Source organism: Opisthocomus hoazin, chromosome 6 (assembly GCF_030867145.1).
Source record: "Opisthocomus hoazin isolate bOpiHoa1 chromosome 6, bOpiHoa1.hap1, whole genome shotgun sequence".
NCBI classification, from domain to species: Eukaryota; Metazoa; Chordata; class Aves; order Opisthocomiformes; family Opisthocomidae; genus Opisthocomus; species Opisthocomus hoazin.
Genome location: NC_134419.1, coordinates 77,229,301 through 77,251,387, shown reverse-complemented (window position 1 = coordinate 77,251,387; position 22,087 = coordinate 77,229,301). Strand labels below are relative to the sequence as shown.

Sequence of the window (22,087 nt, the reverse complement as noted above, 5' to 3'; positions counted from 1 at the left end):
CCCGCTAATTTTAGGTAGGGGTTGAACTGTCTCTTGTCTTTCCTGCCTGGCTCATTTGCAAGATCCTTCTGACTTCCCAGCATCACTATGATTTGGGACTAGCAAAAACACAGATGCCATGAATTAGATACCTGGAGACCAAAAAATGTATACGTTATAATGCATTTTTCCCAAATATTTAGAAGCTTGGGAATTCTGGTAGTCTTTTGCCTGGTAGAGGCACAGATTTCAATAGGAGAAGTTGGTCTTAAAGCATCGCCGCTGCCTGAGCACTCACAGAGTTTGGAGTTCCTGAAATCCCTTTGGGGTTCCTTGTATAATTTTTGGTTGGGGATCTGTAGTTTAATAAACTGTCTGTTTTCTACATCAGAAAACATGATATTATTTAACATTAATGCCTTCTGAAAAATGGAAAAGTTGCGCCAGCTTGGTCTTCAAGGAGAGACCCATGTTCAAGAGGAAGACACAGAAATGGCATAGGAGCAACAGAGGGTTTTTTTGAAGCACCTGACTAAAGTGGAAGGAAAAAGGTAATTTTGGATTTATTTTATTTGCATCAAATTTTCCGTACTGAAAGACTGCTAGTTATTGTTCATCTAATCCTGCGACACCAAAAAAGGAAATAAACCACAGCTTTTGACTCATTACATTTTTAAGGTGCTGTGCTTGGCACGGATTGGTGCAGGCAAAAAGCAACTGTAGGAAAGAAAATTAGTCAAAAACAGAGAGCTGGCCAAGATAATTCATGTTTGATGTTCATTATCTTATTACAGATGGTCACAAACCAGCTGTTGATATCCCGTATGCAGCACTCTAAGGATAAGTGTGCAATAAATGAAAAGTATATTTTCCTTTATGCCGAAGCTGCAATTTTTTTTACCATGGGATTGCTTCGTATGCAAAGGTGGAACTGTTCTTAAAGGCTCGTACTGTCGCTTGGGATCGGGGTCTCCAAGTTGAATAGGCTGCCCTGGCTCTGGCATGCTTGGTAGAAAACAAAATTAATCACTCTGATATCTGGTCTTTTGTCCAGATCTGCAGCTGAAGAAAATGAGGGGTAAAAAATGGTTATTTCATTATTTTGTTATTTGAGACAGTAGCTGGATATACAAGAGGTACCTTGGAAACCTGGCATTGATGTGGTGTGTTTTGGCTCTGAACTTTTGACACTAAGGTGCTGGCTTTAAAAAAAAAAAAAGAGATAAAGCTTTACCCAGTAAAAGGATGCTGCTAAGTTTCTCTCTTTCTAGTGTAAATAAATAAATAAATTTATTGAAGTCTATTTTTTTGTAAGTTAATGTTCTAAGCAGGCTAAATTTTAACATGAAAAATGAAACCCTTCATAGTTTTATGTTGGTTTGGAGTTGTTAGTAAAGGGAGACGGTCAGGCTGGCCCATTTGAAGGAGTGACTAATGGACTTCTGCCTCCATTGCTGGTTCCAGCTGCCTCCAAAATTAAATGATTAATTGCACAAGGGAAAGACAACAATCCTTATTTGATTATGCTGATTACAGAGTTGCTGGTTATTGGAGTAAAGGGAGTATGTGGTCTTAGTTTCCTGCGTTCATCAAGGAGTAAGGCAGATCTGAAAATAATTTAGAACTGTAGGGTGTCAGGTTGCTCCAAAGATGGGGTGACCTGCTCAGAGGTGTCTCATATGTCACGCGTGCCGTAGTGTATCCTAGCTGTAGCTACAAGGGTTGCTGTGATAAATCAGTCCTACTTTTCCGACTGTGATCCATCATACACAGCATGCCTGTGCGGTAGGCAAATGATATATCTCACCTGGTTTGCCAGGGGTACTAAGGAAGCTACAAATGAATTATCAGACCCGATTCTCAGTTCGGATCAGTAAAGCACTGGAGACGCTCCTGCGACAGTCGTTGCACAGCCTTTTCAGTATCATGCGGTCTTTTTTCTCTCTCTTGGACTTCTAGCTGTTCTAGATAACAGTAAAATGGTCATCGGATGGCTTGGCTGAACTGATTTTGATGATGTTTTGTAGCAAAACTGTGCAGTCAGCTTGGAATAAAAATGTCAGCGAACTGATTAGGAAGCCACAGACTGAGTTTCTTCCTCAGATCTTGCTAAGAAAAGAATAGCTAGGGCAGCTTTTTCCTAATAGTTTTACTTTTTATTTTTAAATCAGTCTTTATGGTGTCATTAACCTGCTTCTGGGTCCTTCCTCTTTTTGCTTTTTTTTTCTTTTTTTAGCTCTCTGCAGAAGAATTGTGTAGAGACACATATCGATCTCGCAGTGGTTGTAGTATCTTACCTTTGTTGCAGTACAGACAGAAATAAAAAGAGCAGACACTTCCTATACACCAAAAAGACACGCTAATAAAATGTAGCCAGCTTTGGGCTGAAAACGATTGCTGTTTAATAGCATATATAGACAATATCGAGCAGTTTAGAGGAGGAATTGAGGAAGAATGCTTTGGCTGATTAAAAGTTCCATAGGAATTCCAGGTACATAGATAGTAGTTATTATTGCTGAACCTTTGCCAGTGCTTGGGGATTAATGCCTTCATAATTTAAAGACAGGGAGGAAATCAGTAATGCAGTGCACTATTCAGTGTAGCGTCTGATGAATTCTTACAACACCTCGTAGGCAAATCATTATCCCTAGTTTAGAAAAGAGAAATGGGGTTTAAAGGGTACCATTCTTTGGTCTCAGTTACCCAGCAAAACCTGGTGTCCAGCTCAATGCAGGAATTATCTAGGACCCTCCTGGGTGACTGGCTGTATGTGCTCAGGATGCAAGTTAGACACTTGTAAGTCAGGCACAGAATATCAAAAGCCTTTCTCTTACAGTAATTTCTACCCGAGCGTGGCCTGTAAACCTCCTTCATGCTGCCTTATGCTGTTCCAGTCCTGACGTACAGCAGAGCAGTCTTCTTACTCCGTGGTCCTCCGGTTGCAGTTATGATTACTAATTCCAGTGACATTGCTGGAGATCATCATACTTTATACCAGATAGTACCAGAAATCCTCTTCCAGCATGCGCAGACCACGGACACCCATACCATGTTGCCTGGGCTGAGCTGAAGGAGCAGCCTTATGCCAGCAGCTTCCTCAGCAGTGGGCGTTGGGAAGATATTCAGCTTTTTGTTAGTTTTGTTTTACTGTAGCAGCTCAGAATAATTGGGCAGGACCCAGCAGAAGAACCCGAGCATGGCTTTTACTTGGTGAGTTGTCTGGAGTACGCAGGGAGAGCGGTTTTTGGAAAGGAGACAGCACATGAAGCCCAGAATTGGCTACTGGTCCTCTGTTCTTCCACAGGTTCTTGGAGCAAGGTGTTGCATTTCTTCCTAAACCCCTCTTTCCTCTTCGCATATGGTAGCTTAAAGTAGTGCAACAAGAGTGCTTTCATTGGTGGAAAACCTCTGAGATCCTCAGAGAGCAGGTGGTATCCCAGTAAAAATTATTATTGTGTGTCGTGAAAGGAGTTAAACAGGAATCCATTGGTTAGTACACCTGAGCTTCGTTCTGCTGCCCCACTGTGCAATGTTTGATCATCCATTTGGATACTGCAACGCCTTTTTCATCTGACAGAACTGATGCTTGCATCAGCACTCGGTTTAAAAGGTGTAATGCCTGCTGCAGATTGTAATGAATCCTTTCACTCTGTACCTTTTCTTAGAAAAACATTCCACCCCAGTTTTGTTCATTACTGTTTGCCACGGGTCCTCAGAAGCACACGCGTCGTGACTCCAGTCAGCAATGGCAATGCATCACTGGGAGAACGGAAAACACATAAAAAACAAATGTAATTTTGCTCTACAGTACAGCACTTCAGAAGAGTAAAATTTTTTTTTGAGCCATTGCTTCTTGTAAAGTATAGTGTGCTGCAATGACAAATAGACAGCTTTAATGTTTCCTGCTCCACCCGACCATGACATTGTAAATCAGCGTTTTGCTTTTTCATACTCTATCGTTATTAAAACCTGTTGTAACTTGGTTGTAAACAAACATACATTAGCTCTTGAAAACCATGCATCTTACTCTATTCTTTTCTGTAACAGGGGTATTATTGTATTTGAAAACAAAAGCTACATTCTGGAGCCATTAGAAGGTGCTACAAGGGAACACAAGATCTACCGAGCAGAGAGTTTGAAAATAGCCCCAGGATCTTGTGGCCACCAGCTGGACATCTCTGCCATGAGAGCTGATGACAATGACACATCACACTATTCTCAAGCTGGCAGGGTAGGTGGATGATGCACTTTTATGCTTCTGTTTGCTGACTGCGTCTCTGGTAGCATTTCCATGTTACTGTCCACCAGAACTCGGTTGCAAAGAGTCCCTATGAGCAAAACATTAAACCTTCTCATTTCCGTTGACATCATGTTCTTAAATACATGCTTAAAATTAAGCAGATACTTACACAATTTGCTAAAGCTTTATTACTTTTTCTTGATCATGCATGCATAACTTGCTTTTTACTTTCTTTTTGGTAATGAGATGGCACAGAAAAGTTTATGGTTTCATATTATGGTTATATATTTGTTCGTGTACAATTACAGCAAGTTTTTAAGACCCCATAAGAACACTGAGCAATGTCTGGAAAAGTTCTTGCCCACCCAAGATGGAAGAGAACATGATAGCTGTGATGCTTGGCTAATATTAGGTTTGAACCTTTTCATTCTAGCAGGGAAGTATCTTACACAGACAAAACAGATTTGAACCGTATTATTGTACAGATGTAGTATTGTAATTGTTTCTGTGTAGGAAGAAAAGTGCTTAATATGAAATGCATCTAGCTAATGGAAGCTGTAGAAAATTAAATGAGCTAAAAATCAGGAAGAGGAAGTACTGTAATAAGTTCACCTGCATATTGGATGGGGATTGTAGAAAAGACTGGTTTAGGTGTTCAGAAATTATGCAATGATACCAATCTGCCCTCAAAATTTGTTCAATTATGCATATTGGGATTTATATTTACATGTCCTACTAAGCCCTTGCATCAAGTTAATTGTTAAGGAAAGCAACCTAAATGGCATCCCTAGATATTATTTATGTCCTGGAATTAAGTTATTTTACATTTTAGGAATATAAAATAGTACATCTAATGCATTAGTGCTTACATATACCATTTTCTGGGCTAAATGTATTTCTGAAAATGTGTGCAGGTTGAAAGCAATGGAAAAGTGCTTTTCACAACTTTATTAAGGTTGCCTCAAAATCTTTGTGAATTTTGACTGAATTTCACTGAGGTAATCAATGTAACACTGCACAACTGCAATAATATGTGTGCATGCAACTAGCTGAAACAATCAAAGCAATTTTACTATTACCATCATGTTCTCACATTTTGTTGATGGCTTCAACTACGTGCCAGAATTCACCTTAAATATCTGAAAAATATTTTTGCTGTGGTTCAGTGGAAGTAATTACAAGAACTGTCAACAGTCACGTCATATGGATAGGTGTAATATATATAATGAGTATGTTGGATACGCTTATAATGTATGAATTTTCAAAGTTGTCAAATGTAGTGTGTGGGGTGAGGTTTTGTATTTCAGTGTTCTCATCACCTAAGTAGGCTGGCAAGACATAATGAATAAAGATGACCTGCAAAATACGGAGATATATGGCTGCTCCAGTTTACACCAGGTGACAGAAGAAAGCAGGAATCCAGTCTCAGGTTTTTGGGTTTCTTGGCAGGTTTGGTGGGAGTTTTGTTGTTCATTCCCCCCGCCCCCCCCCCCCCCCCCCCCCCAACCCTTCACTCAGCTACCTGCACTAAGTGCTTATTGGGCAGAGCTGAAATGTGAGATCAATATATCACAAAGTCAGGCTAGCCTTTGGCTTAGATTTAAATACAGATAATGATGGGACGAACAGTAGACTCTAGCTTCCCAGATCCAAACACAGGAGTTAACAGAGCAAGTCAGATAGTGTAGCAGATGTGTGCAGACACATTTCGCCCCATTGAAGTTGTGTCTCTATAAATACTGGGTCATTTCCTAACTCAGTGGATCCTCAAATTGCAGCAGGGAGTGTATTTTCTAGCTGAGCTCCATAGACAGAGGATCCTATAGAAAGCAAGCCTGATGTGTAAGACAGCCCCTGCAGTATGGCTTTTCCCTGTAGCCACACAAAAAAAGCCATTTTGGTGGTGCTGGTGCACGCAGCTCAGACAGGTGAGCTGGTGTGAATCCAAGTCATGGCAATTCCCAGGGAGGAGAGCGTGAGGAAAGGCTACAGCGGCATGGGACAGCAGTTTTGTGCTAGGATCAGATGCAGCAGAAGCAGGGGAGAAAGGCAGCGGTCGGTGGAACAAAGCATATTGTTTCCCATCATGTATATCTGTCGTGGCTGTACTACTGACTCTTCGTTTTAATTCTGAAGGATTAAGTCAGGCAATGGACTGTGCATTGATGCAGTTGGCTGCAGAAAGCAAGCTGAAGGAAGTCATAATTAGGAACATTTTGTAAATAAATATTGTATCCAAGGAATGCACATAGCCTTTGGGCAAGTCACAGGAATGGATTCATTATGCAAGTCAGTCACCAGAGGCTTAAATGATTATACCCTGCTAGCCAGTTTCTCTCAGGCTAACTCTCTCCAGTCCAAACAGTTTCACTGCTGGTAAAAAGCAAATGGTTTCAGCTGACTGATGTAACAGAGCTCTTATATCTTTGTACCTGGTGTTCTATGTCTCGTCTTTTACTCCTCATTTGGAAGAAGACTAGAGGCACCTTGGGAGTACATCTCTGATCAGGACCACATAATAAATTTCAGGTTTATGAGAGACTTTTAGTGCCTGAGAGATCGTTTCTGTCACAAACCAACCCCATACGGTCATTTGCCTTATGTGGCATCTCACTCACGCCTGATGTGTTCTACAGGGAGATAAATTGAGCTCTGCCAGAGCACTGTAGGTTCCACTGAAGTCTACTGAGACACGGCAGGCCCTTTGTATTGCCTCTGTTGCCGTTCCAGGAGCAGCAGAAGGGTACCTGATGACTCCTTGGTGTCCTGGTTCCCAGTTGGCATATCACCAGGCACTGCTGATGACCCATGCAGCAGATAAGCACGGGCATGAGCACCAAGTCTGTGCATGCACCATGTCCTCATGGTGGTGACAGTTGCCTCCAGTGGAGCACGAGAAGGTGACGGAGAACCCCAGCATCAGAAGTTGTAAGAATATCTACCCAAGCCCATTTGCCAGACCCCCTAATAAGTGTAGTCCTGTGACGCGTTTGTATCGTTGATGTTTAGTTCATTAATGACACCTTCTACTGCTTTCTCAGTTCGTAAATCCTGTCTAAATGGAACTCAACTAGTTTCCAGTTATTGTAGTTTGAAGGCTGTGTAATGCTGTTAAATGCCAGTTTGAAAGTCAGAGCTACTAAAGGTTACATCTGTCACTCTCCTCTAAACACAAAGCTGCTTGCGAAACATTTAAGATCATTAATCTGCAGATAATAGAGAAACACTTTGGTAACGTGAAGAAAACTTTGTGAAATCTGGCTGGAAGGGGATGTCCAGCGCTGACTTAGCTTAGGGGATCATACGGTTTGCCTTAGAACAGTTTGCCTTGGAAAGCTTTAGTCATGTTTTAGGTTACAGAGCCTTAGCTTAGTTCAAGCCATCATAGTCATTAGTAGGTCATACATCTGCTCAAGCTCCTTAAGTTCTGGCACGAAGATCAGATATATTACTGAGATCTCTGTTCCCTAACTGTCTTATTCCAGAAACAAGGGAGGAATGATAGAATAGACGCTCAGCCGCTGTAAATCTGAGAACTTTTACAGGCATTAATAGGTCACTTAAATGTAGGTAGCAGAGGAACTGTGCTATGATTACAAAATAACTTAATTTTCTTCAGTGATCTTTTTGCAGATAAATATTACGATTCTTTTAGACCTGCATTTAGAACTGCAAGTAGCGTGACTGTCTGTTTTATCTGAATATACAGACACAAAATTAAATGTATGCCTACTGTTTTTTAGAGTATTAGTTTGCTTCCACATGCACTGACAGTTCATTCTGCCTTTTTCTGCATTTTTTGTTCTTGGGTTTTTCTTTCTACATAATTTATCATTTGACCACTTGATGTCTTCTCTGCTTCACTTAATATCCCTTTATCTCTCATTTCTCTTAGTAGCCAGTTTGTCTATTGTGTGAAATGTTTGCTAAAAGTCGTCTCATCAATTCTTTAAATGTGTCTTGGAAATAGCAAAGTTCTTTCTGCTAGAGATGATCTTCTCCTGTGAGGAAAGATAACTCAAAACATTTCAACTGCAGAAAGCTGAAAGGTTGCGAGACACTTTGCACCTCTTCCCTGCTTACTGTGATCAAATCCTGGGCTGGGTGTTGTTTTTTTTTTTTTTGTAAGTACCGTGTAGACTATTTCTGTTGTGGTAGATAAAAGGAAAACTTCCATGAGGAGAAGGAATACAATGAAAATTTGTATGTGGCGAAATCTGAGCAAAGCTGAGACGTCGTGTATCTCCTCTTGCGAGTGCTTTGTTGGACTGAGGCAGAGCTGAATCAAACTGTCACTTCTTGCAAAAGCAAAACACTATTTGCATCTTTTTTGACAGTACAAGAGGGAGACTCTGAAGACGACGAAGTATGTGGAGCTTGTTATTGTGGCAGATAATCGTGAGGTAAGAAGCTTGAAACTAAAAAGTTATGGGAAGCACAGGCAGGAAACAGGGAGCTCAGTTCAGCTTCCGTGGCGTTGCAAGTAATGTCGCTTCGATAGTAGTGTGGTGGTTTTGAAAAGTTAAGCTTCTTCCTTAATTAGGGCTAAGCAATAGCAGGCACTATTAAAAGAAGGCAACACTAAGAGTCGATTGGAAAAGTTTCTTGCAATACTTCATAAGGAATTTGAATCTCAAATAACTGGGATATCTGGCAGTAATTCAAGAAGAGGCAAAGATGAACTCACTACCCAGGATCTCCTTGAGCTAGTTAAGTCTTCATTGCCATTGACTCTGCCCTCGGCAGGACTGTTACTGTTTGGAAGACATGGTAGGACCCTGTACTTGCTTTTGAAGCAGTGCTTTACCATCACCTTGTATCAGGTGCAACTGCCTTCCTGACGGTTTGCAAAGAGAACTTCAAAGCGAGTAACCAGCACTGACTGTGGAAAATTTCCAGTGAGTTGAATGGCAGCCAAAGATCTAAATCCTGGTTTGAATTATTTTGCTACTTATTTTGTTTTTTGGTCCCCTTGAACACTGCTAGTTAGCGAATTACAATCACTCCGCTGCAAGACAGCTAACAGAAGAGCCTTCTCTTTTTCACAAAACATCAGTCCCTGAAAGATCCCTATGTCAGACTTAGGGATTTTTCAAATCTTTTTGTGAGAAGCAAAATCCTACCCCATAGCCTGTGCTTATGCTGAGGCAGATGCTGGTCCCATGAAGCCAACAGGACTCTGCTGATGGCCTTTGGTTGAGCTGTCTAATCCCTGAACGTCACCCACAATGCGGGCAGAGTAAGGTGGCTGTCGGGGAGAAACTCGGTGATGTTTGTGCTGCTAGTACATTGATCCTTTACATTCCAAGTTTCAGAGGCAAGGCAAAGATGTGGAAAAAATTAAGCAGAGGCTGATAGAAATTGCAAACTACGTTGATAAGGTAAGAACATGAGCATTATTTCACTTTTTCCAAACTTATTACGCTTTCTGAAGGATGTTGCTGTGAAATCTATGTTTCTTCTGCTAGTAAGTTATGAAAGCTGCCGTGCTTAGATCGGCAGGTTTCACAACCTTTGCCGCATCTCCTTATCCACCCGCCTTTTCAAGGAGCTAACCCTGCTGCTTTCCTAATACTCGGGTATTTCAGAGCAATGCTTCCCTCCAACCAGTAAAACCAGAAAAGCAGGCTTAAACCTTTCGTATGCCCTGCAGCACACTGAGCTGTGAGCTCTGCTCTGCTGTATACGGGATGTATATATCTATGGAAGCACCAGTCTTAAGGAGATGTACAATTTCACCCTAGGGTTGTGTTAACCTGGGAGCAGGGTGGGGATAATCACATATGGAACAGCCCATAGGAAAAGGATTATTTTGGGGAGGAATGTGGAGAACAAAGTCCTTTGCAGATGCAAGGGATGGTCCAATTGTAAGGCCAACAAAGGTCATGTGAAGATGTGGTCAGTAAGATATATAGTCCAAGGAAGACGTCAGAATTAAAAATATGCAGTGCTTAAGGAAGCAGAAGTTTATGGCTGAGTGAGAGAAATAGGAAAGAGACATAGAGTGGATTTTTTTGTATTTGAAGTAATTTCTTGACAATAAATAATAAATGCTAAGAGGAATCTACAGTGTTTTTTGAAAAAATTAGTTTATTTTTGTTGTGCTGTATGGACAGAAAACATTAGGAGTCCAGCAGGGAAATTATAACGGAGGGAGTCTTAATTTAGCTGAGAACTTATCAAGTGATGCTTGAAGGGCAATAACTCAAGGAGGAGCATTCTTGATTAAAAACGAGCTGCTGAAGACACCTCCACCTCTTCTATAATTGTCTTGCTGACTTATTACTGGAGGACGTGTGTTTATATGTTACCTGCTCAAAATTAATTTTGCATGTTATAATATATGTATGTTTCATTCTTAATTTATGCTCAGAAAATGCCAATGTAATCCAAATTACTGTAATGCATATAAACAAGACAAAGATCTAGTATATGCTTTTCTCAGACTGTCAGCCAAGTCTGGACTTGATCGATTCTTGAATCTTTCTTCACGTTAGTCTCACATTCAAATCGTTATCTCTGCTCCTATTGCTAATGCTGCTCTGGCTTGTAGCAACAGTGGCATTTACTAGTGTGATAATAGCATATGTAGCCCACAGTGCTAAAACCACTTGGTTTTATCTGCTGTGAGCAAAACTGGCTAATTTTCAGCTATTAGTTTGAACCACAACTGTAATAGAGCACAGCTGCCTCTGCCTCTTGAATTGCACTGGTGTGACTGATGGAGGGCAGCCATGGAGAGAGTCATCTGCTGTAGCAACAAGTTTGTTCAGACGTCAAGGACATTTGAAGATAGCTGCAGCATTTCGTCTTGAAGGAAGACACCAGACTTGGGTGGGACAGACAAGTAGCGTATCTCTGCCTTATGGGCATTTAGTCAGGTCAGAACTGTTTTCTGTAAGTCGTGGAAATATTTTGCCTGAGCCAGTCCTGTCAGGTGTTCACTTTTGCCCTGGAGAAGAGACCATTAAAGCCTCTGCAAGCAAGGTTCATACGCAGATTATGCTTCTGTTGAAACATTCTAATCCATTGTGGTCTAAAATGAGTTTTAGAAATGTGTTTCTATTTTTCTTTTCTCATTAGTTCTATAGGCCACTAAATATTCGTGTAGCCCTGGTCGGAGTGGAAGTATGGAATGACATGGATAAGTGCTCTATTTCTCAAGACCCTTTCACCAGCCTCCACGAGTTTCTGGACTGGAGAAAGCTAAAACTACTACCTCGTAAACCCCATGACAATGCACAGCTGATAAGGTAGACTTGACACTCTATTTAATGTTGGCTGGGATTTCAGTGATTTGAGAATAGCTGCACTGAATTCTTCCCCAGTTGCTAAGCTGTTGGGAGGAACATCTGTGCTCCTGAGGGTTTGTGTTTCCCCTCTGCAAACATCAAACGTAAAAGTGCTTTGCAGAGCCCTTCAGCAGATGCTTCAGATGAATTTCCTTCCACGGCTCTGCAGCAGCTCTGTTAAGTGTAGGCCTTTCCTGAGCACAACTCAGGTAGAAGTGTCGATGTGTAATAAGCTAATAAATACCTAGGGTATGAATTTACAAACTGTTTAAACTGGTCTCAATCTAATCTCTAATCTGTTACTGAAAAGGCAGTCCTGCCCTCACCCCAAAGGCAGAGCTAAGGAGGTGCTGTGTGAAGCCTCTTGTGTAGAAAGACCTCAAGTAAACTTAAAAATGCAGTCTAAATTGGACAATTAATCTGCATTTATAACTGAAAATTTAAACCATATACAACTTTTGCCTTGGTGGTGTTTCCTGGGTTAAAGTAATGGAGTAAACAAGCTCAAAGTAAAAGTTTATGTTTAAAAAAAAAAAAAAGAGAAACACCTCTTTCTTGAACCAGGTATCATTTTGATCAATGAACCACTCTTTATACTAAACAGATAAATATACCTGATGTTTTAGTAATTAAAAGGAACTCCCTTTACTCATTATGTAGATATTCTTAGATTATCTGTGTCAGCACAGAGTGAGCCCTTCCAAACTGTCTCTCATGAGATTTTTGCTTACTCTTTATGTGTAATAATACTTTGTTTGGAATTATTACGTTCTAGGCTGTGTATTGTAACAAGTAGCATATAAACTTCCCACTGCACCAAAATAAACCTTCCTTGAGCTAGAGACATCATTTTTCTGTTTGTATTTCTATTCCCAACTTCAGTCAGGGAAAAAAGAAAGGAAAAGAGGGTCCTGTTACAGCAGTAAACCCAAAGGAGGGTGATCAAATCGATCTTTCTTGTAGCAGGGATGCTGTCATGGTCAGTTCGGCAAGTCGACGTGACTAATCTGTGCTTTTCATTGTTTTAAACCTGAAAATGTCTGGGTCTGACACACTTGAAATGGGATCTTTGTTTGAGATTGGCAGAAATACAAGACTGAAAATAATAGAGTGGTATCTTGGTGCTGAATGGTGATTCTGTCATTCTTCTCCTCCTGTCCTTCCTTCCTGCAGCGGGGTGTACTTCCAAGGGACTACCATTGGCATGGCGCCCATCATGAGCATGTGCACTGCAGAGCAGTCTGGAGGGGTCGTCATGGTAAGTGGTAAAAGCACAGGACTTGAAACTGGCCCAAGTGGTGCAGCTCAATCTCAAGTTCTGTAGTACCGTATTTTGTACATCAGCCCATTTTGTCCCATTTTCAGCCTCACTATTATCTATAGCTACCTGCACATTGCTTGTAAATAATAGTTTCCATAGTGAAAAAAAATCAAAATATTGCATTAAAATATAGCATGGCCTCTTTGCATGAGTCCTCTACTCCTAATTATCATAAAATCGGGTGTTGAGGTGCTGTGAGGGATGAGAACCAGAAGATGTATTTGTTATGCACTTGTGTCTACTAGTGTTACAGGCAACAGCAGTCTATCCTGAATCTTTTATTATGTTGATTTTGTTCTGTATTTACAGAGGTTCCCGTGTAAAGGCCTTGTTTTCCATCTTTGCAACACAGTGGTTTTATTTATTTATTATTACATGGCCAGACAACAAGAACAAACAATGGCGGCATTTATTCTACCTGAGCCTCTCTCAGAGATTATTACTGGTAGTGCTGTTGGTATATGCTAGGCATGATGAACATAAAAGTAAACGTCTTAGCCAATTTCTGGCAGTAGTTCTGGAGTATTTTCTTTTAGATTTGTTTTTTTAATTTTGAACAATGTTTTATGCTAAGGGGGGAGGGGAAGAAGTTTAGCATTAACTAAGCTTTGCAATAGAAGACTTTAAATAAAATTAGGTGCGGACTCCCAGAGCTTGCAGGCCACTTAACAGGCTCAGCTGGTGACCTCAGAGCTCAACTCCAGAGCAGAAAGCCTGGGAGATCTAAAAACCTCTTCGATATTCTCTGAGTTCAGACTACACATGCTGATAACCTTTGTGTTCCCAATAGCTTTATCTAGACTACCAGCACCTTAGGTGGTATGACGGTTCTCGTCAGCTCTGCTGGACACCTCAGCTGCAGATCCCTACATAAATGAACACACCACATTGAGAGTTTGCATGGCTTCAAAGCTCCCAGTTCTTCAAAACTTCATGGGGCTAACGTGGAGCCCGGGACACCAAGGTTTTTGCCTCAAGACAGTCCATGTAGTGGTGTAGTCCCAGGGATACAGCACCTTGAAGCCCTTGGGTTTCCTTCCTCCTTAACTAGCGTCCAAGCTGAGGTTGGTCCACAATGCAGGGCTCCTTTGTGGTCCCTTGGACAAGTAGGCAAGAAGCCAAGCTGGGGCCATGTGTGCATTCATAGAAGATGATGTGGGAGGATTTACGAGGTGAGCAGGGAAGCTGAGGTATAGGAAAGAGTGGGAAAGAACAATCAAATCACATAATTTGGAGAAAGTCATGTCAAAACTGTAAAAGACAAAGACTTCAGTCTCTTGGTAACTTTAGGAGCTGAGTCTCTAACTGGTGTTTGTTACACCAATTCACTGGGTACCTGGGGGATAGCTACAAAAGGAAGAGAAGGAAAAGAGGAAGAAAAAGCCCTAGGAGTCTCCCAGTGCGCTTCCAAATCTTGGCACAGGCGCGTATGAGGCAGACAGCCCCATTTTATCCATTTCACCCTCAGGCCAGCAGTCGTTGCTTTGGCTTTATCTGAAGTCAGAGGTGGGCTTAATGATGACTTTTTTATCCTATTAATTTTTAGCATAAGTTTTAAAATATGCTACAATGTATTTTACTGCAAAATCAGTTCTCTTCACTCTGGAAACTGTCATTTTAAACAGGAACAACAAAAAATATTTCATTCCAATAACAAGAAAACAAGAACCAGCATTTCTTTAAAGTGCTCTCGGGGCTCTGACAGAGGAGAGACTGATTTATATGTCCAGGAGAAACCCAGTGTCTGTGTATGAATCATGGGCCAGGCTGCAGCTTCAGTCATGCAGGGGAATGCGATGTTTCCCAGAGACTCCCACCTCAGTGAATTTAAACTTTTGAGGTGCAAATGAACTCGAGGCTTGCACAGCATAACTTAGAAATGTTTTCCAGTTCTTTAAGCAAATCCTTAGAAAGGAGCCAAATCCCCAGCAAGCAAACACTCACCCTGAAAAGCCACATGGGCAGCAGCCCAACCTTCCCCTCCGGTTAACAAAGGCTAATTCAGGTGTATACAAAAAAAGTTTTTATGTATACAAGTACCTGCAGAAGAAAGCTCTAAATTTGGAAGATATGCAAATGGATGAATAATTGTAAACCTGGGAGGCTATAATGCTTAACCGTCTCGACGTTGGTCAACGGAACATTTGGCCATCCTTATAATTCAGCCAAGCTCTCACCAACCCCACACCGAACACTCAGACGATGGGGAGACTACACGAGAAATAACATTTAAATACAAAAACTGGAGAGATCCCTGTGTGATCTGATTTTCCTGACTGTTTTTGCAGCCAGTCAGCTCTACGACATGATCTAAACTCCTCTGTCGTGCCTCCCTGAGAGCCTGCCCCTCTCTACTTTTCTATAGGGCTGAATTCTCTCAGTGGTAGGTGACACCCTTTCTCCCCCTAATTTTAAGAGACGTTCCAAGTGGGGAGAGTGGTCATTTGAGTATGAGAAGCTTTTGGTGTATCAAAAGCATTACAATTATTTTACTGTGATGATTCTGTTGTGTTGTAGAAAAATCAAACAAAAGTTGACATTAAAACAAGTCTTTGACACGTGATTCAGTCTTCATTCTTCTGTTTCAAAAGACTGGCCACTAAATTCATGGATTTAAAAGTAAAATATTGCAGAGTTTCTGTTATGTAATGTAGTATTCTCACTTATGTCAGATTTCTGTTTAGTTTAGGGGGAAGTTCATGTAGACGAGAAGTGTGGAACTGAGGCCCTTACCATTTTAGTGAGTTGCTTAAACCAAATAAAAGTGTGGTTCACGAAACTTATTCCTACAACGGAGTGAACCTGCATGGAAAGTACCAGGATGGGGGCATCTGCCTGTTCTAGCTGTGGGTGACAGTATCCCGTTATTACAATTTGATCTGAATCTCAGTGGAACGAAGCAGAGTTCAGCTGAAAGCAGCTGCGTGTTTTGTGCAGCAGCTTATCACATCTTAAGAGTAGACGGTTGCCTATCCAGCGGTTGTGAAACTGTTTGGTAATGACTTTTACTGCCCAAGTTAACTTTAAAAGACCCTGGTGGAATAAATCAGTCACCAAGCTATTCATTTCTTTAGTCCTTGTGATATGTAAATGGTCTCAGTATCAAATGGGACATGTCACTGTTTGTTTTGACAATCTTCATTTATGCTGCCTTCAAATAACCTCTTTTGCTGAGACATCACATTCCTTGTTTTAAAAACCCTCTCTAGAAACTGATAAAATTGCATTCCAAGTGGATCTGAGCGAGTAATGAGAACCGCATGGGCTGTGATAATTGTTTACCTATTCAAGCCCCAAGTTACATTTCAGATTATTTATTGCTCTAGTTTTGGGGTGGACTGTGTTAGTTCTTTTTATTTTTAATTGCCAGCTTTAGAGGTGTTCACATAAATATAATATCTGTTCAGTGAGAGAGACTGGCAAAATGAAGAGAAACTGAGCTCAGTTTGTTGCCTGTCTAGGTAGCTCAAAGCTTAGAGGAGTTTCTGTCTTGACCACAGACCACAGAACCCTAATTTCAAGGCATCACTCCAGTGTGCTGCTGGTAAATTATATGGAACTATTTCATTGTTTTCTTAGTCTTCAGTCCTGGATTGTTTTCCCATTGAGTGAGAGGATGTGCTCTTTTTATGACACCAGGTTCAACTACACTGAGATCTCTAATATTTCACAAATTACTATGAATACAATGATAAATCAGTCTTTATGTGACTACTATCTAGATAAGACATCTCCGTATGTAGGCATTGTGCAGGAGTATATATTTTCTTGATTTTTACAGATTATTTTACTGCGTAGGTTTACTCTTTTTTTACTAGAACAGGTTGTACAGCTTCTTTCAGCAAACAGGCATCTTAGAACATAACTGCACACAAACTGGCTGTGATGTTAGTCACAAGACTTTTATACTAAAATTTTAAAATTCAGGAAAAACTAAAACCAGATCCTTTGTTAAAAGACAAAATTCTTCTGAATTTATTCCAAATGCAGAAGAATAGTTTCCTGTTTTCAGAATGACTGTATTCTCTTTTTGATTTTGTTTTATGTTTGAGAAATGATATACTAATAATATTAGCACAGACAGAAGAAAGAAGAAACTCTTAAATCTGCCAGAAGTCATGTATTAATGACTTCCTTAATATATAGCTAATGTTTTAGACAGTTTTACCTTTCACTTCTTTTTAGTCTGAAGGTTGGCCTTGATGATACTAAAACTGAATATATTCATACATGCTTTTAGAGCAGGCAGCTGTACATAGTAATTCCATTTACTGACTGATAAATAGTGGATCATGCATTTATATTACATGTTTATGCCTTTAGGGAAAGCTTTCATGTGAGTACAGTGGAATTCTTTTTCCCTCAAGGAAAATGATCGACGTGGAAAGGTCTCTTACTTGTGGTTAAGTCGAAACATCAGTCTGATCAGCAGCCTGTAATCATATGCAGTGAATTTCTCAGGAATAGTTGTCTCAAAAATCAACATTTCAACAAGGATTAATGTTAATATTTCAATTTTGACACTTGAAACATTTAGAATATATTTCGACTTGTCCTTTCATTTTAAAAAGGAGGTTTTCAAAGGTACTTGTTTTTTCTTATAAGGCTTATGAAATCTTGGACTTTCTGATATTAAAGAAACAGTCTGAAGGATATTGAATAGACCAAGTGAAGTCTCTTGCTGCATTTGTAATTTACCTTCTGATATGAAGGACAGTCTCACTTTTCCCTCATCACACTCATCCTCACCCATAAACGATTCTGCCATGACCATGTCTTGGGACTTTGGGGGATTTATTGAGCAAGGGAATTTTAAGCCCTAAATAAAGAGGTATTCAGATGTTCAAAGCTGCCCAGTGGTCTCAAACATCTAATGTGCTGGGGAAACTGGATGGCCAGGACAGGTAGACTGCCCTGAAATTCCCAGTCTGCACTTGGTATATATGGATGAATTTAAAACTGTGTTCATTTAACAACAGTATGACTACAGCTGGTAAGTTCATAGAGCACCTCAAGGGACAGGCAATAGGACTTTAGAGGGGCAACGTGTATTTTGAATTGGTTTTATACATTGACTTTGCTACTTCTTTCTGCTTTTTTTTAAGGATCACTCAGAAAACCCTCTAGGTGCAGCAGTCACCCTGGCTCATGAGCTGGGCCACAATTTTGGAATGAATCACGATACGCTGGAGCGGGGCTGTAACTGCAAAGCGTCTACCGATAAAGGGGGTTGCATCATGAACCCCTCTACTGGGTAAGTGCAAGGGAAAGCACGGGCAAGTTACAGTTTGAGTGGAAAATTTTTAGGTTTTGTTCTGTGTCTTTTAACATTTAACAGGAAAAAAGAAAAACCTTTTCAACACCTGTCAAATCTTCTTGCAGTTATCCCCCTCAAGCTGAAGCAATTAAACTTGTTATCAGAGCACGACATGTACCATTGTACCTTTCTATTTCCCTCTTGCCAGTGTGAGAGAAAAAATGCCTTAAGCAACTGGCTAATTTAAAAAAAAAAAAAAGAAAATAAAACAAAAACCAAACTGCATTGCAAGTGTTGAATCAGAATTTCACCTTCTCCCATCTTGCCAACTGAGGATCAGTCATAATAGGAAATGAGCAGTGTCCCAAGGCCAAAACTAAGCTGAATGTGTAGGAAATAAAGTAATGCAGGAAGGATGTTATTATACTCTCTGTAAGGCCTTTGTCTCGTGCAGAGAAGGTTTTTAGTTTTGCACAGACTTTTGCATTTCACCCCTCTTTGTAAGTGTGTAGAAGTTTTAACATGTGAGCAAATTAAATTTGTGAGGTCAGTTGGGTTACAGCTGTTCAGTGGCTGGATGGAGATCTTCCAAGAAAAGACAGAAGACACTGTGGGAAAGAAAGCCAATGAACGTGTGGCCATCTCTCTGAGTCAGTGCTGAAGAGTTACTGTGCAGATGATAAACGCAGTGTGTCAACAGAGAAGACTGGTGTTTTTGTAGACAGAAAATGTACAGGAACCATGACCAGGGTAACTAGTTACAGTTTGCCTCTTTGTATTTTAAAGTTCTGTTAGAAACTGAATGATACAAGTAATGAGTTCTCCATGCCCGTATTCAGACATGAACTCATAGGATTAAGTTGAAGCAAGAGAGAGTAGATTTACCAAAGTTTTGTGATGGTGAGCGACGTGCTGGACTTGATTGCCTGCAGAAATGTGTCTGTAAGCTGGTAAGAACCAGTCGGACAAATATCTGTCAACAGTGTCTTGTAGGTACAGCTGGATTTGCCTTGGGGCAAGAAGATGATCTAGATGATATCCTGATGTCTCTTCCAGCTCCAAAATTCTCTGTGTGTGCTTAAACTTCATCTGTTGCTTAAAAATGTCTTCTGGGAATTGTGACCAGCTCAACCTCTGCCTTCTCCGAGACTGCATGTTTCTGGGAAAGGAGGAGAGCAATGTGGGAGAGGCCAGGGAGTGCTGGGCAGGATTGCTCCCTGCTGGTCAGCCCAACAGCAGCCTTGGCGTTTCTTCAAAGGCGTGCTGTCACCCTCCTTCAAGGCAGAAAAAGGGATTCTGGCCAGAGGCCAAGCACAGCAAGTTGAGACACACAAAAGTGAGTTGTGTGTTTGGAGGAGAATGAGAGTGATTTCTAAAGTTTGGAAAAGAAAAACAACTTGGCTCTTCTAAAACAATAGGTAGTAAATATCCACATGGAATTGCACTCTGCAGCACATCAGGGCTCGTATGCACACTGTGGAAACAAACTGGAGTTGGAAATAGGGCTCTGAGGTGAGGTGATGTGAGAGCTGGTAAGCAATGGGCAGACAGGTCTGGGCTCTGAGCTCCTGAGAGATGCATGCAGGCTTTAGCAGTCTCAACGGGGTTACCAGTTGGGCCTCCAGTCACTCAACTTTTGGAAGTCAATGCAGGAGATGTTCTCAGGACAGAAATTTCCAGGCACTTCCTGAACCCATCTTGTGAAGCTATCTCTATTGTGGTTCTGCCTTCTGCGCCACGAGTCCTTTGAGCGTATCTGAAGCTGTCCTCTGTGCTGGATGTGCCAGTCCAGACACTGGGCTCCGGGTTGGCTCAGGGCATGGACAGACCAAGGCTGTACCTGCTCAGTGTTTTCTTCGCACAAGTCCAAGCAGCTCAGCTCAGTTTATGTTGGGGTTTCTGTAGCGTCTTACAGGTTAAAGGCTGTGCGTCCTTCAGCAATGCCGTGCCCAGCTCCAGCACCCCAAAAGTTTGACAGTTTGGGGAGGGGGCCGTCAGGTACTCATCAGCTTTGTAATGCTCTCTTTTGATTATTACGGAGCTGGATATACAACTTGTGCCCAAGGAAGAGTGGTGGCATTCACAGAACTGAGTAGGCTGATTTGTTTGCAGTGATTATTGATTTATAAATGGAAATTTTAACATGAGGTTTATAGCCTTAGGCTTTACCTTCATACTGTGCTGTCGATCTGTAACAAGTATTCCGGGAGAATACTTTACGCCTTAAGCCAAACTGCATTTTACCAGTTTAATATTAACACTTTGAATATTTACCCAACGTCTGACCAATGGTACTATTCCTCTGAACACCATTATTCAAGAAACACCGGCGAGTTTTCAGCTCTGGAAATACTGTGAGGGGAAGGCCAAATGACTATTCCCTACCCGAACTGCGTTCTTAGAATAGCAAAAACATCAGAACAAAGAGCATCCCAGGGAAGCCATATACATTTAGAGAGACAGCCTGCTGTCACAGTATGCTTACTGGCATTCACTCTCTGGTCTTCTAATTTCTCTTGGTTTAAGGCAGATTTAAGAAGTTCCAGGAAAAAAAAAATCCTTGGGCCGAAGATAGTGTAAAAAGTACGGGCCCCTGAGAAGTCCTTATCTGATATCTAAAAAGAATAGGAAATATCTGGGTTGTAACAGAAAGGCCTCTGAAAACCTAACTTTGGAGTCATTTGTGTGGTTGTGCGGCAAAAGGGAATGTTTTAAGGCTTTTTAATTAAAAGTAATTTCATTAATTATTGCCATGTTCTTTCAGTTCTTACGTTTCAGTCTTTGAAGAGGCCTTGGAAATTACTTCTTGGTGGAAAAAATCTCCAGGGATCAGTGTGGAATTTAAACTCTGTTGGATCTGTCCTTTAATGAGCTTCCTATAGCTTTTGCTCTTAAAAGATACCAGCAAGACGTGTACCACTTGTGTATGAGCTACAAATGCCCTCAAGACCTGCTACTTTAGCAAAACTTATTTTGTATAACGTGGAATTAAACATATAAACCCCCAAATCTGTGGCAACCCTAGGCCTTTTTGACATTCTGTATTGTATTGTAGATACATTGTGCATGTATCTGCTATGGAAATGGCATAAATCCCACTGTAGAAGTTTGGGGGTTTGCTATAAAAATAGTGTCAACATGGAAATATTTAATAGTAACACATTTTTCCCCTTTTTATGCATATGCGTTAATGATATCCCTTCAGTTCTTTTAGTTGTTTTAATCATAGACTGTTCCAAGTGAAAAAGAAGGATAGGAGTCTTAAAGAAATTTGCAAATCCTTTTACTGATATTGCAGCATTTGAAAACTAAGGGACTAGGCTGAGTGAGTGATGTCTTTTAAGTATTCCATTTGTTTTCCAAGTATCTCCCAAAAGTTTCCACTCTCAGGAGTGAAAATATTCTTCCGGACAGCTAGATAAATACAGAAGAGTTCTGTTGAAACCCAAGGCATTAGTCTAGATTTATACCACTGCAGCTAAAAGTAGAATTTAGCACAAACTGTAGAGCAAAATTATGCCAATTAGCAGTCCTTCTTTATTTAATAGTTTTGGAAGTGCACTTTTTACATGCTCCTTCATCAAAATTGAGCACAGGTATCTCCGTGGGGGTTGAAATCAGCCGAGTTCCCTAAAGCAGTTGAAAGCTTATGAGTTCATATATGCTTGAAATTTCTTGCCAGCCTAAAGGGGAACAAAATTTTTATAGCTAGTCTTCTCCCCTCCTGTAAACCCAAAGGTTTATACTTCCCCTCACCACTCACATGTCTGTGTCCGTGCCAGTCACATGCTCTTCTAGTTTATATCTCGGTGATTTACACAGTCAGCTTGTCATCAGGGAAGCTGAGGATGCTGCAAACATGTTCTTCCTTCCTTTTAACAGAAAGTACTCCTTGATGCCCTTCCATTTCCACCCCCCCATAGTTTAGGTGTTAATGAGAGACCAGGAATCCACGAAGAACAGCTAGTTTTACCCAGGTCATTCAGATGCTGCTCCTG

General features: G+C 40.8%; 1 protein-coding gene across 1 annotated transcript in view; it reads left to right on the top strand.

Annotated features, from left to right (window-relative positions):
- ADAM12 (ADAM metallopeptidase domain 12) overlaps positions 1 to 22,087 on the top strand; it is a 191,560-nt gene that overhangs the window by 120,940 nt on the left and 48,533 nt on the right. The window contains exons 6-11 of the mRNA XM_075423915.1: positions 4,027 to 4,210; positions 8,557 to 8,622; positions 9,529 to 9,600; positions 11,303 to 11,472; positions 12,685 to 12,769; positions 17,938 to 18,086. Coding sequence (XP_075280030.1) covers positions 4,027 to 4,210; positions 8,557 to 8,622; positions 9,529 to 9,600; positions 11,303 to 11,472; positions 12,685 to 12,769; positions 17,938 to 18,086 — 726 coding nt within the window. The remainder of the gene's footprint in view (positions 1 to 4,026; positions 4,211 to 8,556; positions 8,623 to 9,528; positions 9,601 to 11,302; positions 11,473 to 12,684; positions 12,770 to 17,937; positions 18,087 to 22,087) is intronic.